Source organism: Pholcus phalangioides, unplaced genomic scaffold, assembly GCF_987345545.1.
Source record: "Pholcus phalangioides strain wild (caught in Gottingen) unplaced genomic scaffold, Ppha-v1.0 ptg000022l_1, whole genome shotgun sequence".
Classification (NCBI taxonomy): Eukaryota; Metazoa; Arthropoda; class Arachnida; order Araneae; family Pholcidae; genus Pholcus; species Pholcus phalangioides.
Window position 1 is genome coordinate 26,931,201 of NW_028301615.1, and position 17,769 is coordinate 26,948,969.

Here is a 17,769-nt window from a genome sequence, read left to right on the forward strand (position 1 = left end):
AAGTGACACACGTATCTAATAAGCATATGTATACATATATTTTTCATCGACAAGGCACACAAGCACACACCATATGCTCTCGGGAAATAAAATCGCTCTTCTCTCTCTCTTCGAGACACTCATTTTTAAAATATTTAAAAATAAAAAATTTCTTCAACGATTATATTCATTTTGCATAAAATATTTTCAGTATCACATTCGATAATTCTCTGAAAAACTTTCAAATCAAATGTTCAACGTGATCGTAAAATAGCGTTTTGTTATAATTATATAATATTAAGCAAACACATATAATATATAATTGAACGCACAAACCAACACATCGTTCTACAAAACTATTCATTCGACATTTGGAAGTCCGTGTGATAAGAAGAGGGCTTAGAAAATTTAGTTCACAAGGCATTTGAAGACCGCCTGCCTTCAAATGACGAATTTCACAAAACTTTTTGAAATCGTTTTCATGTTCATTTGAAAGTGGTGTTATTCTAGAATCTAAAACTGTTTCATTCTCTCATCCCTATAACAACTAGAAGCAAAGTTATCGCCAAATTTAATGCTCTTAGTCTGAAAATGAAATCTTTGAATGCGTTTTTGTAATTGCTTTTTTTATTAATTAGGGTTGCTGTAATTTTGAAGTATATGACATCCATATTTGTTATGGGCAACTTTTTCTCAGCCACCTCGTTGGCCATTTTGCCTGTTGTGGTGTTGTATTTATATTTTGAAGATTTGTATTTTTTTTTTTTTTTGCTATTTCAGTTCACGAAAAACGATTTCTCAAGCATTTTTCGGTTGAAAATATCTCTGTGGTACCCCACTGTATTTTAAACAGCTCTAGCTGAGCAATAAATTAAAAACCAAGCGATATGTTAAAAACTTTGTAATTTGCACGATTTTGAACTGAGAATATCGAGTTTTTTTTACAAAAAATGTGTATTTTCCATGTAAACAATCATACCTCAAAAAAGTTTCCATAGTATATTCTAAAACTTTTAGTTCATTGCACAGAACAATGTCATAGCAATAATCTGTTCGAAGAACATGTTTGTACAATAAAAACTACTGCTTGTATCATGTCTGTCTAGCAGAAGTACTGAAAATATGCTAATTTTACACCTAATATAAAATTAGCAATAATTTTTTTCCCTGCCAAATACATAACATTTATTTTATTAATTTTATACAATATCTAAACCAGGGATGGACAGATCGCAAAACAATAAGGAGCCAAAAACATTTTTACTCAAAGAAAAAGGTCCAAAATAATGCTTGTTTTGAATTTTTCTGGGCATAGTGACCCTCTTTCATGTTGGCAAATATGCTGATATAAATTCCAAATATTTTGTGCTGCTCTCAACCTGTACAATTTAGAAACTACACAAAGAAAAAAAATTTGAAGCATCAACACTCATTTTTTAGTCACCATGGCAACCTGACACCTGGGATATTTGTCCATCCCTGATCTAAACTACAACCACATTCATTCTATCCAAAAAAGTACTCTGAAGGTAGGCATGCCGCCTGTGTACTACACCAGAGACCAGATGACTTTCATTCCAAGTTCATCTCAGCATAATATACAGAAGAGGTTCATATTTCCTTGTTGTATTGGACAGAGAAAAAGCAATGTCAATCTCTCTACCGTCCCACCTGGAGGGATGGGGGGCATTTGCTGAAGTTGAAAGAGGCTACTGTGATGCCTGCTGTGTGCTTCAGAACCTCACGCCACACCGCGTGAAATAAGGAAGGCAGGGTTGTCTCTCTAGTAGTGTATATGGTAGCGTACTTGTTCGGTTTGTAAGGGGACCTGGACTCAATCCCCTATGTAGACCAGATGACTTCTCTTTCCAAGTTCCCCTACCCATGATATCTACAACAGGTCTATTTCTTTAGTGGGCCGAGAAAAAGCTGTCTCAATGTGTCTCTAATTCAGAAACGTTATGATGAAGAAAAATGTCTTAAGAAAACTTGTTAGCTGAATTGTCAGACAATTTGAAAATGCAAACCTGAAGCTAAACAATGGAAAACTTAAAGAAATATTATTCGGAAGCATAGCCAATTAAAAATCTGATTAAGGCTGCTATTTTTTTGTTTAGTACTTATATATGCACCTCGTACACATTCCTCTACAGAGATTCTAATAAATCGGTACATGTAGAAATATGTGTCCTAAGTGTATATGTGGCCCTACCATATTTACATTGTTAGAACTGCATTTTTTTCGTGTAGTTACTCATGCTGCCATCTGCCTTTCGTAATTTGAAGTTAAGATGGTAAATGCTTGAATTTTTATGTCGTGTCTGTGTCTATTCAAATATAATTTTTGTTCTTGTTTTATTTTCTTTCAAACAGTGTAAAATGTGTAATTTACAGCGATTCTTATGGATGGATCTTTTGGGAATATGCTATTAAAAAGAATTTGCAAACTTTATGATTTGTATAATTTTATTTCAATGACTTGCAGGTAGTGGGGGCAGATAAATTACATTGTGTTATAGGTCTGCCTGCTCTCTGTGCAGAGATTTTTTAAAAGACCGGTTTGCATTCATGCCTTGAAATTGGAAAACTGCAAAAACCAACTTCAGCCCGTTACAGGTATATCTGTGCCCTAAAGCAGAATGCACCAAAAGTTGCGGCATACATTGCAGAATCAGCAGAAGGCTTGTTACATAACAATGCAAAACATGTATGCAAACATGAACGTGTGCAAGAGCATTATTATCTAGTACACCCAGTTTTATTCGTCTGAACAGATTGGTTTCTTCATTCAACATACCTACATGAGTATGTTTTCATAGGCAACAGAGGCATAAGCAGAAGGCTCATGCTTTCTTCCTCAGGCAGACCAAAATATTATTTAAAGTGCTGTATATTTTCGTAAAAAAAAACCCCCACCTTCTATATTAGTTTCTCAAAGTGTGGGTAATGGAAAGGTTCAGGGGATGGTAGAAGCTCAGGGTTTAGTACAGGATCCCATGTATTGAGTTCAGAGGCGATGAGAAGAAAAATTTTTTGAGAAAGGGGGCGATGGAAAGGAAAGTTTGGGAAACTTTGATATGGCTATTTTAATCAATTTCTGCTAATTTAAAAGGGTTTTGAAGGTTGGCAAACAGGGCTGTAGTGTGCCTTCTCAGGGCAGAATTTTCTTTGGGCTCTTCTTGGAAGGGTTAAAATTATGGAAAGTGTAAATTTTTGTGGCACCCCCTTATTGGAGGGCTTATTACAGGCCTGTTGGTAACTCTAAATTTCTCTGAATGAAATTCATTGTGCCCCTCCTCCCCGCGCAAAGACTGATCCTGCACACGCCTCTGGCAGACAAACTTGGACATGCTTTACGGCATAAATAGCTTCGAAACTTTAAAATCTTTGGATGTTCTCGCATACCCTCTAAAATATTTCTTCTTCCTGGGGCAGAAGGTCTCAGTTTGATAACCCAGTTGTTTTAATATTTATCATAGTCCTCATACTGATATACATACACAGTACAACTGCATTTAGCCACCTCATTGGGCATTTTGTCTGTTGTGGCATTTGTATTTATAATCAATTGAAGGGAATGGGTCCAGAATCTCTTTGGATAGAAAGAGCTTCAGTTTATAGAAGGCAATGAGGCATGGGATGCCATCACAGCAAGGCCGTAGCGAAGAGGGGGGGGAACTTGGGGGGGGGGGGGGTCTGACCCCCTCCAAAATGTGAGAAAATGACAGAAAAAAGGAAGAAAAGATGACCAAATCTTTTGTTCTATCACTTTGGTCCCTCTTCAAACAAAATTTCTGGCTATGGGCCTGTTCTGCGGTAGACATACAACGTTCATATAGCCACTGCCCCCCAAGGGCAAGGCTAACAGAGCCCGGGGCCCGGGACAATTTTAATCATTTTTTGTTTTTCACAGCAAAGGTGAAAATATATGTATAGAAAGGCCAGTGAAAAGTTTGACCATAGAGAGAGGGTCCCCCACAAATACCAGTCTGGGGTGGGAGGGGGTCACGCATACAGCCTCAGGCAAATGCATTTTTTTATAAGTGAGGGAAGTTGTTTATCAGAAATTGTTGAATGAGAAGTTTGTCATCTTTAAAAGATAGGTGGAATTGTTGTGCGGGCAGTGCCATCTTAATGCATAGACACTATCTAAGTAGGGCGAACCAGAGACCTCAAGTGCATAAGTGGGGCCTCAAGATAATGAGATTTGGTACTATGTTGAAGCATAGAAATCTATAATAAGGTAATTTCAGTTAAATTAGGGGGGCAGAACATCAAGACGGCCTTGACATTTCCTGCAAGTAGAAGCATTTGCTACTGACAAAATAAAAAAAGTTATGTTTGCTAACAACCAAACATCATTGGCCCTAGTCAATTGGGGGGGATGGGGGCACTATATAATGCCTGCCTTACCAAGAGCTCCTTCAAGCCAAAGCCAGACATCAATTACAAGCGTTTCTAATGCTTGAAATCGTGACTACAATTTAGCTGGGGTGGGGGACTTGGTTGATAGAGTTCTGTTTGTCAGGTGTTGTCTGCACATTCGTAACACAACCGGTTTTTTTCTCTCAAACCACCCAAAAACTTAGCCAATCGTTTACAAAGGAATTCACTATTTTAACTGGAGTAGGTAAGTTATAATTTTGGTGTACCTACAGCATTGCGTATTTAGCAATATGCATGTTTTATTTAGTAATCAGCCTATTAAAAATTGGCATGCAGTGCATATACATGTACCTATGCGTCATGGGCAAAGCCACAGTGGGGGGGGGGACCAATGCCCCCCCCCCTCCCGAAATATTAGAAAATGGCTGATATGCATGGAATAATGTGTAATTTTATTGTTTAATCTATTTTTTTTTTTTGGTCTGCCTTCAAAATAAATTTCTGGCTTTGGATTTGGTTCTACCTGTGGTGAGACTTTTTGAATAGAAAGTCAGCTCGCAATTGCAACTTGAAGTTGAGAACCACACAAAACAAACTCTAGTAGACTGGATAGAGTGACGTGTTCACACACGTCAAGTGATTCATCCACATGAGCAAACGCTTTCTCACACTTTTTGTGGATGGGGGACTTCATACAGTGGCACAATTTGGGGCACCATCTATCAGTAGTCACCTCAGGTTTGTTAAACAAAAACTTCCCTTATACCAAGAGCTGAGATCGAACATTCAAACCTCAAAGAAGCCTCCATGGTGGTAGACGAGAATCTTACCACTGCGTCCCATTAACAATAGCAGCTGATTCAAATAATAAGATCATCTAATCATACTTAGAAAAACTAATCAACTTTACCTTGTACATGAAACATGCCTTTAATCGTAATGTTAACTAGAAAAAAAATTACAAGGCAGGCAAATCCCACCAATGTTCCTTTTTTTTGAACCACACAGCCATTAGTATGCACTAAAATCTTTAGAACAAAGCTCTCCAACAACATTGATGATAATACATTGTGCATTGAAAAATAAGTAATTAAACAAACCCAGAAACTATACTCCAAAAACGTTTCACGGATTGTACCGCTAAAAAGCAAGCAGCAATTTTTTTCTAACAAGCTAAACAAAGTGCAAACAGGTTTTTTCCCCTGCACGAATAAATATTACAGCAATAACATTATTCTAAAAAAAAAAAAAAAGACATTTTAAAATATTACATAAAATTCAAGGAACTGAGCATATACATATAATATAAATCAAAAATGAAAATAAAACTGATTGGCCGCTTGAAAAGTTATATCTCACTTTAGAAACAAATACAAATGAATTTTATGAACTAAAATAACTTATAATTACATATATGCATAATATGAGTATTCTTACATCAATTTTTTTATGTACCGTAAAATGGGGGGAATAGGAACATTTAACGAAGCCAAAATTATCCCCAGAATAAAGTTCTTCGGATGACTCAGACTACTCCCTACACGATAGTGACAGAAAGCTCATGTTATCCTTTTCCTGATGAAGAATCTGACATTTAAATACACCAGTCCTAGAACACCTGAGACTTGTTATAGTCCTGGAGACTTCCTAGTGCTGAAAGTGTATGGTAAGATGAGACACACATTCAGACTCTGTACTTTGCTAACATAGTATAGAGCCCAAATATGTCTTACTGTGATCTTACTGTACACTTTGAGCACTAGGAAGTCTCCAGGACTATAACAAGTCTCAGGTGTTCTAGGAATGTCTGGAATTTGAATGTTAGATTCTTCATCATATGATGTTGATGACAAGCACCCTGTCACTATCTTGTAGGGAGTAGTTTGAGTCATCCGAAGAACTTTATTCTAGGGATAATCTTGGCTTCTTTTTGGGATGTCCATTAGTTGTTTTAGTAGTTGATGGTGTAGTACAATACTACACTGTTAACGGATATGTTGCTTTTTTTCAAGTAGGTTCTTCAAACTTGGAAGTATTTCCAAACAGAAGAGGCATTTTTGGATTGAATATTTAAAAAAAATTTACCTTGGTAATAAATGTGAACACCTTCTCGTTTTAAGATATGGCAGCCTTTGAGAATGTTGTTTTTGTATTAGACCAAGCTAAAGAAGTACCTATGTATTTTTCATGGATTTTTTTTGCGACAATATACATTCCTTTACACCCCTCACAGTTTGTGCATGTTCTAATTGATCCTACACATTAATGAATAGGAACAAGCAAAGGATTTAATAGCTGTTCCTATTCACCCCTCCATCTCTGTGTGGGGGGGGGGGGAGAACACCACATTTTTTTTAATGTATAGTTAACTTTAGAACTTTGTTTTCTTATCTATAAAAAAAAAAATAGGATACAAAATTAGCTAGAATTCTTTTATTTCAGAAAATGAGTGGCTTCACATCAAAGACAGTCATTTGCAACCTTCAGTTAAGTTGATAAAAAAAAGGACTTTTCGCTACGCAACTTCCATTGAACTATTAGCTGATGATTTTTTTTTTGAAGCCAGAAATATAATGCTTGGGTCTGTTATTGATAGAAACAGATTTCGCAATTCAAAAGAGTGAGAAAAATTCAATTGGAAAACAATGCTAACTCAATTTTGATTTTTTTTTTACTGTTTTTTTTGTCTTTGATCTGAAGTCACTTAAATACTTAATATTGTTTTTTTGCATTCAAAATTGAAAAATTGTTTCTATTCACCCCATTTTACAATACACATAATCATTTACTAATATAAATCAATCTCTCATATTTAAAAGAAAAATAAAAAAAGAAAATTCTTTTTTATTTCCCTTAATGAAAAAGAAGAAACTTTCAAGATATAAATCCAGCCTAGTTCCCAGTCCTTTCACATGCAGATATTCTTTCTGAAAATAACCTGACAATAGATCTCCACCAACGTGTGTACAAAATAGTAACTGTTCTCAGCCAATTCCAAACGAGCACGAGGGATCCAGCCAATCACAACACACAAAAGCAAGTGAAGCCTCAGAAAAGTTGATAAGAAGGGGCATCTCGTCTGCAGCTGCAGGAGACTGAACTTAGACTGAAATAGAAGCTACTTTCTAGCAGCCCAGTAAGTGTCTTTGCTTTCAATTATATGCTAGCCAAGAAAGCCTATGCCAACGTTTCTGATTTCCTAAAATGCAGCATTTAAAAATTTCTGCTATGAAGCTGGGCTGGAAGAAATCTCTGCAAGTCGGGCATTCATTCTGCATTTAAAAATTGAAAATGCGTGTGAAAATAAAGCATTTTTCACATCTGAGGATATAATACTTTAACCACTAGCTTCCAGTAACTATCTAGGACATTTACATAAATGGCAAAATGGTAGCAATCAAAATAAATTGAAGTAAAAAAAAATTAGGACATAATCAATTTTGTATAAATACATAAAAATGACAAAATAAATGCAATAAATTATATCAGACACAACACAAAAAAAAAAAACTTCACAGGATGCAAAATAAACATTAAAAATTGCAGCAATAGCAACATTAAAACGCATATAAAAGAGCGTTGCTCAATATGAACAAACTCAAAATATACTCATAGTAATGAGTAACAACTTTCTAGGGCAGAAATAATAAAACAAAGTGAACATATATTGGTGCATTCAAATGTAATTTTCAACTTCACATAAAATGTCCTTGATGCTATATAATTTTCAACGCACAATTTCAGGCACACAGAATAAGCTAAGAAAATAGCTATATACAGATTATTCTTTCTAGCTTTAAAAAAAAAAAAAATTTTAAAAATGACAAAACAACAATGGAATCAACACATTTCTTGATTCAACATGAATAAAGGAACTGCATTCACTCGATATTTGCATTCAAAAAATCTCTCAAAATGTCAATTCTCAATAAACCAAATTCCACAATGAGTCAGATATCTGTTAAAGTTTTCATGTCGGCTCTAGAACCTTCTGTGCTATAGCCAGGGTTGGTGCGACCTCCACAAAGTTTTGTCGACCAAAACAAGCATGGTCGGGACGTATGAAATAGGTCTAGCATGTCTTGGAGATTTTTTGTAGAGGCGTGCCAAAAATAGTTTGAACAGGAAGAGATTTTTCTCTCAAGCTGTCTCTGGTTATAGTGTAGTTTGATGAGACAAACTAATGATAACTCAGAAATATTTTTTTGGCCTTTGAGCATTCAACTAAGAGATTTGATAGTATATTTCAAATGCGAATTGTGAATGAACCAAATATGAAGGTGTTTCGTTAGTCTTTTATGTAGCAGAAAAAATGTTCTATAATATTGACAACACATACACTGGCTTTCAAAAATCAATAATGTTTGTATGTCAATTCAATGTTTAAGAGCGAGAATATAAAAAAAAAGATTAATCTTTCAGAAATTATAAATAATCAGAATTTTACTTTATCAAGTGAGATTGCAACCATGAATGCAACAGTTATGGAGGTTTCTCATTGATTCTGCTTAACTACTTAAGCAATATACACAGATCATCAGTGATGGCTCAAGAAAAAATCTCTACCTGAGCAAGACCAATTTTTTGGTGCCTCTTCTAGAGTGGCCTCATGACCCAAGAGCCACCCCTGGTCGACTGGGCACAGGTCTCCAGACTGTTGATTGACTTGTTTAAAATTGTTTCCATAATTTGTATATTGCTATAGTAGCCAAGCATAATCGACGAGGGATCTCCAACTGTCACACCCATGGTTGCAGCGTCTCTAAGGAAAAAGCCACGGCCACACTCTTGTCCAGGCTGCCCAATACATTCCAAGGTTGGTCCATGGTTCCATGGGTGAGTGGTGTGATCCCTCCAACATTGGCATTGAGCATCAAATGTTGGGCGGGAAGGTATAGGAAGGCTGGTCGAAGAGAATGACTAGGACCTTCCAGCCTCAAGCCTAAGTCAAGCGAGCCGCCTTCCTTCCTCATCTTCCAATTAGTCTGGCCACACATTGAATGAAGAACGTCAACAGTCACAACATGTGTTGGCATATTAAATCATTATGGAAGCAAATAGTTGTGAAGGAACACTGGCTCAGTGTGTAGCTAGCCTATGCCATTGCTGTTTCTTTGCATCGGGGAACAGGGAGAGCGCTGGCTTTTATACAATATCTGCCGGTACTGTGTCTACTGTATGCTAAAGGCTCTACACCAATGGACTGTATGTCTGAATACCACATGTTTGTGTCTGACTAACCGTCCAATGCAAAATGATTACAGTGGTGTTACGTTATATAAGACATCAGGTGCTTAACTTTTGGAAGCCAGTGCACAAGTACTCATATATAATTATATTTTAATTAATCTGGATTTAATTTAATCAGTGAATGTAAATCGATAAATATAACATCTGATCTATTATCCTCTTTTTTATATATGAAAGGAGAGCAATCACACACACACACACACACTTGCAGTTAGAAAAAAAAAATCGCTCATAAAGATCCAACTTCAACAAAGCAAGAACTTTCAATGCAAATAACTTAAATCTTTGGCACAATATTGCACTTCCTCAACGTTTTAGAATAAAAAAGTATATAAACCTTTCAGAAGTTATGATTTGAATTTCATTCCAACCCTGCAGTGTATATATGCTCTTTGAGAAATGTGCACTAAGCTTGAAACATTCACATGTATTTTTTTTTTCAGACAACATAGATCATAGAGCTCTCAGCATGAACTAAGCTTCATGCATCCTGTTCATGTAATGTGACAAAATTTATTTCAACGTTGGTTTTCTAAGACATCATTTGGGATTCTGCAAGGAAAAATATTGACTTATATTATTTAGGACTACGGCCGCCACTAGATTTTGCAAAAATTGACACTTTTCACAAACTAATCCTCTGGTCAGAAACAATATGTTTCTTTAATAGTCGTTACCATTTACATTAATTAACTTTTGATTTTACTATATACCATACTTATCAGGACTTACGTTATATTATCCTTTTTGTCCCTGTCAAAAGTTTTTTGTGGATTTTGAAGCTAAGATTTAACCAGACTCATTTTTTCCTTCTTTAAATTAACGTTATCAGCTTGCAGAACTATGTAGGAGGTTATAAGGTATACCCTTTTCTCCATCCCTTGTTGGCAAACATTTCTATACTCAATTCATAATGTCAAAATCGGGTCATGGTAGTCACAATATACAAGTGGAGCTCTTTTTTTTTTTTTTCAAACCAAGCACAACTCCAGTCTACCGCGTGGGAAATTTTACTACAGAGGGAATTGTGCTGGAAGTGTGAATGTGTGTACCCAATAGTCTGAGTGCAGATATGGTGTTGTGCCTGCTTTTACAATAAACTTCCAGTGAAGGGAAACGAATAAAAAAATAAAAAATGAGACTTTTTCAAAGGATTCATGGAACGTACAGTACATTAAAATAAAGTACATATTGTAATTCATGAAACATTGGGTAGTTGTATTTTAACTCCTCATATTGGCTGAATAAAAAAATGCAGGATTTCAACTTGCAGGTGGAAAAAAATAGTACGATTGACCATTTTATAAGCAGTTATGTGGAATCATCTCTTTTACATACCTCCTATTTGAGTAAACAAGACATTGAAAGAAATTCAGAGGCCAATTTGATTACTGATATAGTTATCAATTGGTTACTGTTATCAGAAATCCTGAGTTCAGATGCGATCACATTAAGTGTCTAGCACTTGTATTTGACAAAAGTTGGGGAGAACGAACTCTAAAAACATTTAGGAGGTTAAGAGATTTTAAATTTCTCCCTTCGAGAGTTTTTGTCAGGGAAAATAAAGGAAATAATCAAGAGGGGTTTTCTGGGAACTCTTTGTGGGTTACCTAACTAGAGTTAGGTTAGGGAACACTCATAATGTAGGAGTACCTACAAATATGGATATCATTTCCAGGATTTCCTAGAAAAATTGATATATATATATTATTCGAAGAGACCCCCCATAAGAGCAAAAAACGTTGTTAAATATTCAGTTAAAGTTTCTCCAACAACAGTACAATACTATTACTCAATACTACTAATTTATTCAGTCAAATATGGAAAACACGTATTCATTCCTTGTACCCAGATTTAACATTTGTTCCGAATCAAAAACTTCATCCCTTAAACTACCCAAAAAATATAAAATAAAATAATGAAAAAGAAAAAATATTTTTTTGAATCTTCCCTCTTCTCCATACAAGAGAAAAAAAATTTTCTTGTTCTTTTTCAGCATCTGAAACCACCAGCAAGCTATTGGTTCAGCCTACTGAGCTCATCATCTACGTGCAATGAGAGCGATTTACACATTAATTCTTTTGGTACTACTGCATGCATAAAAAAGACCATGGTGTGACAGAAATGATTAAAGGCATTACATTTATAGGCAATTATTGGCGATATGTCATGGTGTTTAGCAAAATTCCAGAGAAATGATATTCATTGAGCATCATGCAGGCATATGCAAGGTGTAATGTGAGAATATGACATGCATATTACCATATTTTCTTTGAACGAAAAAAACCTAAACAGTGAGCGTTGATTCAGACAATATAACATGAATAAAAAACAAATCGTACAACATTAATCTATTAATGTTCATACGTACTCTGTAAACATGCATGCACACAGAGCAGGATCACGCAAATGTACATATACATATTTTTACTAGATAAAATAAAAACCATAACTCAGTAAAAACACAGAATTAAATTGATACAACATGTACATACGTGCAACACATATATATACAGGCAATTTATACGCATTTTACAAACACACAACTGGCATTTTCGTAAGGGAACTGCAAATTCTCATCACATTCGAGTAATTGTCTTGTGGAGGCACACAAGGTCAAGCTGGTATATATTTATACATATAATGTATGCATAGATACATAATTATATTTATATATTTATATATATATTCAATTATTCAATATATTTATAATCATTATACTTTATCATATATGAACACACTTTGCTTAACATTAAAAAAAAAAGACGATTCAACGATAAAACTAAAGGGGAAAATAATGATAATAATATAAAAACAAAGGCGGACGCAAAACTGCATATTCAGTGTTGCGAGCCCATCAAGCAGCTCCAAATGATTGGAATACATTGTCAATACGCAATGACATTCAGTCGACATATAACAGACATACGAATATTACACATACTGAGCATTATAGGGGGATGGCTATCAGCACTCATGCAAGCTAACTCCTCGCTCTCTTTCCAACCTGTGTCGAGAGCGACTTTGATTCCGAAAAGCCCCCTCTCCAGGTTGGAATTCTTGATATGGTAAGGGCTCCTCTTCTCTTCTGGTCACGTTTTTTCCCTCTCTCTCTAGACTCACATCGAACGAAATGGACCTTTCATTTTCAGGTACTGAAAGAAACAAAAAAAAAAGAGTTACATTTCAATGCAAATGTAGTGGATCCTTGATTTACTGAGACTAATAATGGTGAAGTCAGTTAAATACCAGAAACGTCAGACTACAACTTCAAAAATATTAATGGTAACAGTAAAATTAAAAACTTAAAATACTATTTTTTGGAGTATATATTACAGTAAATGTGATAAATTAGTTATCATACATAATATCCAGTTATTATGCATACTTACCAATCTGTCTTGGTAAGTTCGATGAATTTATCACTTTTGCCGGCGAATATGAGTAATACCCAAGTGTTGTTGGTAAATTCAATATATACTTGAAATTTATCTCATTTATTTGTGATTATGCACAATATCCTTGTGCAGTGGTTCTCAACCTTTTTGACTAGCCCTTTCTGTCTGATATTTTTAAGGCAGAGCACGTAGGTCTATTTTATTTATTTATTCATCAAAGTTACTGACTTATTTTTATATTATTTAAAAATATTTATAGATTTTCTTCTTCAAATTCAGTTTTTTTATTTTCCTCGAGCTGCAGAGCTTTTGGGGAGTACACATGGAGCCCAAATGGTTCCGCAGAGCACCAGTTGAGAACAGATGCCTTAGTAATTGGTGAATTTGATAAATATGAAAAAATTCTAAATGCGTCAAGTATGTGTAATGATTACAGTCGGACCCAGATATAATGATACCTAGGGCTATACATTGTAAGCAATTATACATGTATCATTATATCAGGGCCCGATCGTAAAATTTGTTATCGTTAGGGCTCCAATTTTTATCATCTTTAGGCCATAAAAATCTGAGCTCTAGTTATCATTATATCAGAGTCCGACCATAGTTATCACACACATACTAGACTCATTTGGAATTTTTTCATATTTATCGAATTCACGAATTATACTAGTGGGTATAATCACAAATAAAGGCAATAAATTTCAAGTACTTATCAAATTTACCAGCGATGGGGTATTATGCACAATTATGGTAAAAGTAATAAATTTAGGGAAGTTTATTTAAATTAACGAAATGCTTTGTGATTGTGCATAATAACCAATTACTATGTATGATAACTGAATTGATCACATTTAATGTAACATAAATCCTTTGCATTCCAATATCACTTATCTTTTACCGTATGAAAAAGTCCCTATATCCTGGAATAACTTGTGAACCATTGATCCTAAAAGCGTACTTCCAATTGAAGTAAAGTATCCAAATAACATGTAGACCTAAGATATCTCATTCATATTGCAAGGGGTTATTAAAACCAAAGAAAAAATTAACTTTTTATTTGGTCACCATGTTCTAAAAAACCCAATTAGAAAGTTTTTGGCCAGACAGAAAAAAACAATCCATGTCTTTAAGTACAATATTCACTAAGATATATGAAAATGTTGAAAATGAGGAAAAGAAAAGAACAGCATATGAAGCATAGAATGAGCTTGTTAACTTCTGTGGTTCTTTCCTTCATTTTCAGCAATTTTCATATTCAAATATCTAAGTGAATATTGCACTTGAAAACATGGAATTTTTTTTATTGACCTCAAGAGAGGTATTTGCCCAAATAAAAAGTTAATTTTAAAAAAACTATACAATATGAATGATGTATCTGAGGTCTATATACGTTATTTGGATACTTTTTCTTAATTGGAAGTATGCTTCTGGGATTAACGGTTGGCGAGTTACTCCAGGATAAAAGGAGTTTCTTATGCACGCTGTATAATAACTACAGTAGATTACAGTTATTACAGTTTATTAGAATGACTGGTAAAGTTATCATACAGGGATCGTTACCACTTTTGCTAAGTATGGAACGGACCAATATCATAACATGGGAAAAAATTTGTTTAGCAGTTATCAGGACTTTGGTTTATGCTATCAATTTATTTTCAGAGTTTTCCCCTTTTCACATATTTTGAAGCTAAGGTTGAATCAGACTGATTTTATCCATAAAAGGCTTCCTTATTGACAAAAATTTTTGTACTCAAATCACAATGTCACAACTCACAATCACAATCGGGCCATAATAGCCGCTATGGTCCATGTATGTGTAGCGCTTCTTTTGCGATTTCTTTCCCATTATGAAGGCATGTGCAAGGTAAAAAAAATCCCTTTTGCGGTTCATGGTCAGTTTTTTTCAACTGATCACATTCACAGTTTCTCAGCCGAAAGACTTTCTCAAAAAGTATCACAATTTGAAATACACATGAGACAGTTCCATTTCAAGTCCTCACAATTTCCTAATGGAAAAGATGGTTTTTGCTTAAAGAGGGGCAAAAATCCTGTTTCTACTATTGAAAAAAAACATTATAAAAACCTTTTTAGGTTGGAAAGAAAAACTGATTTGCCACATTTCCAAATAGGATATATGGTCACGTATATAGTTATCAGTCAGTTATTATCATGAGTATCGCCCCCCCCCCCCGATGTGATCACATCAAGCAGTAGCAGAACTGTATAATAAATTTAAAAAAAATCCAACTGGTAAAAAATGGCTAAGTGGGAAAAAATGTTTTCAACATGCATTCTCTTATAGCACACTTTGTGGAACACGAAGAGTTTTAAAATTGAATCAAATGCAGTCAAGCTTACTTGAATGACTAGAGATGGTCCGCCATTCACAATATCTGGAGGTATTTGTGATAGAGGACAGTTTTCGATACCCATTATCTGGAGGCTACCACACAAAGCCAGTTCAAATGGCAAGTTGTGAAGACTAGGGTTATCATTGATGAGTAGGGTTTCCAGATTTTCCAATGTACCTGAGAAATTTGAAAATAAGAAAAAAACAAACAAACATGAAATATGAAAATAGCACAACTGGAAAAAAATATTGTGGTGAAACCTTTTTTTTTACACTTAATCACCAACGTTCCTTCTGATTGTTATATTTCATATGCTGGACATGTTTTTTTATGTGCTTGGTATGGCAATATGCCACATGTGAGGGTGTATCCAAAAGTAACCATGATTTATTTTTTACAATTTACTTATTCAAAAATTCTTTTTATAGGAAGATTCTTTAATTCCCTCTTCAAAGTACTTTTCATCAGAGTAAATAAACCTGTCCAGTATTTTCTTCCATTGCTCAAATTCTGGGCATGGTAGGTCAGGTTGATAAGATACTTGCCAAAAGGACTAAAGCATAGTCTCCCAAACATTTTGTTCCATAGCCCCCTTCATCAGCAATTTGTTTCCTCTCATTGCCCCCCAACTCAAGTGTAGCCTCTATCGCCTCCGTGGACCATTCCATCGCCTACCAGGGGGTGATATTGCCCACTTTGGGAAACACTGCACTAAAGGATGTTTAGAGGTGTTGTGAATTGAATACCCGATTCGTCCATGTTAGAAACGTTTCTGAAGCAAAGGTACAACAGAAACAGTGATAACATGACCACAGAAAAAGATTGCTACCCACACCAAGAGGTTAGCGAACCAACATCTCGGTGAAAAAAGGCAAAATCTCGAACATTGCCATTCAGAATCAGCATTAAATTGTAGGTCTCAGTCTAATTAGCCCTCGTGTGCATAAAATGACATGGTGCGACAAAAATGATAAATGATCAAAAACATTTTAAATTCATCTGTTATGATGCCAGACAGTGCTTCTATTGTTTTTGCTTTCATTTTGTCCATGTTAGCAAAACACTTTTCTTTCAGGTCCCCTCTTCATCTGTGAGAATAAAAAAATCCCACTGATCTAAATCAGGCGAATAAGCTAAATGAGGTACAGGAGAAATATCGTTTTTTTTTTGATAAAATTGGCACACTGTGAGGTCTGTGTGAGATGAAACATTGTCATAATGACAAAACCAATAACCAGTCTCCCACAAATTGGGTATCATCTGCTGCACACTGTTGCGTAATCTACTAAGCACATCAAAGTAGGAAGCCTTTTTAATAGACTGACCTAGAGGAAGGAACTCGTTATACGTGCGGTTGGTCGTAAATCGACATTTCCTGTTATTTCTGTGGTCAGATGGCAAAATGTCACACAAGTTACTTTTCCAAAAAAAAATTAGTTGTTCGCATTCTGGTGTCTCGTTTGTCAAAATTTTGGAATGCAACAAAATTAAACAGCAGCATCCTTGTTAGCTGTTTTCAACATCCCAAAAGTTTCTGTGGCTCTTTTCCCGAGTAGAGAGCAAAACTTAATGGTTGTATGCTGTTAATGCATAAGTCTGCCATGACAAAAAAAATGAGGACAATGCAAAACAGCTTCCACGAAAAAATTCACAGATGGAAAAACACAACTTTCTAAGCAACACTGCTTGACACACTACACTGGCTCTGGAGTCATGGCTTTATTGGTTACCCAGCAAGAAAACTGCATGCTATGAATGCTGTGCTCACAGTGAGACGATTCCCATTATTTTTTACTGTACCTATGTGCATGAATGGTGCGCTTAGTGATTTCCATAGGGTTAAAGTAGTTTTGCTGTGCAAAGGAGGAATGTGTTAGAAGGAGCAATTGCATAACATCCATGCCCTCTTCATGGAGTTTTTCTTAGAATAAACAAAAGACACAATGCTAAAACTACCTACAATCTGCTGCCACTTCTACAGGTCTAACTTGTCCACTGCCATTTATTACAAATAAAAAAATATTTTTTGCTAGTTTGGATGACAACAAGCAGCTTTTTTCTCTCAAGGTGTATTCTTCAAATTTCCCAAAGAGAAATGATACATAGTTTTAGCAATGACAAAAATCAGAAATTTAAGTTTCCTGTATCATAAATGAAAGCTAATTGAAGGAAGTATGATTGATTATTCTTAACAAGATGTAACTATTGATACAACTTGACTTTCATCTAAATGGTATACTTTTTAAAATATAAACAGCCAAAATGTGACTAATTTATGCGATCATAAAATGGAAAGATGGTACAGTACCCAACCTCCCAGACAGCCACTTTTTCCTTCGAGCATCAAAAGCTATTTTCTGAGATGTGTTTCACTGCGCAGTTTACCACACACTATTCTAGTT

General features: G+C 35.1%; 1 protein-coding gene across 1 annotated transcript in view; it reads right to left on the reverse strand.

Moving 5' to 3' along the window:
• Positions 1-1,893: 1,893 nt before the first annotated feature.
• LOC149070117 (leucine-rich repeat protein soc-2 homolog) overlaps positions 1,894-17,769 on the reverse strand; it is a 33,235-nt gene continuing 17,359 nt past the window's right edge. Inside the window, exons 13-14 of the mRNA XM_089250143.1 lie at positions 15,375-15,544; positions 1,894-12,770 (exon numbers count right to left, since the gene is read on the reverse strand). Of these exons, the coding sequence (XP_089106269.1) occupies positions 12,735-12,770; positions 15,375-15,544 (206 nt within the window). The 3' untranslated portion in view covers positions 1,894-12,734. The remainder of the gene's footprint in view (positions 12,771-15,374; positions 15,545-17,769) is intronic.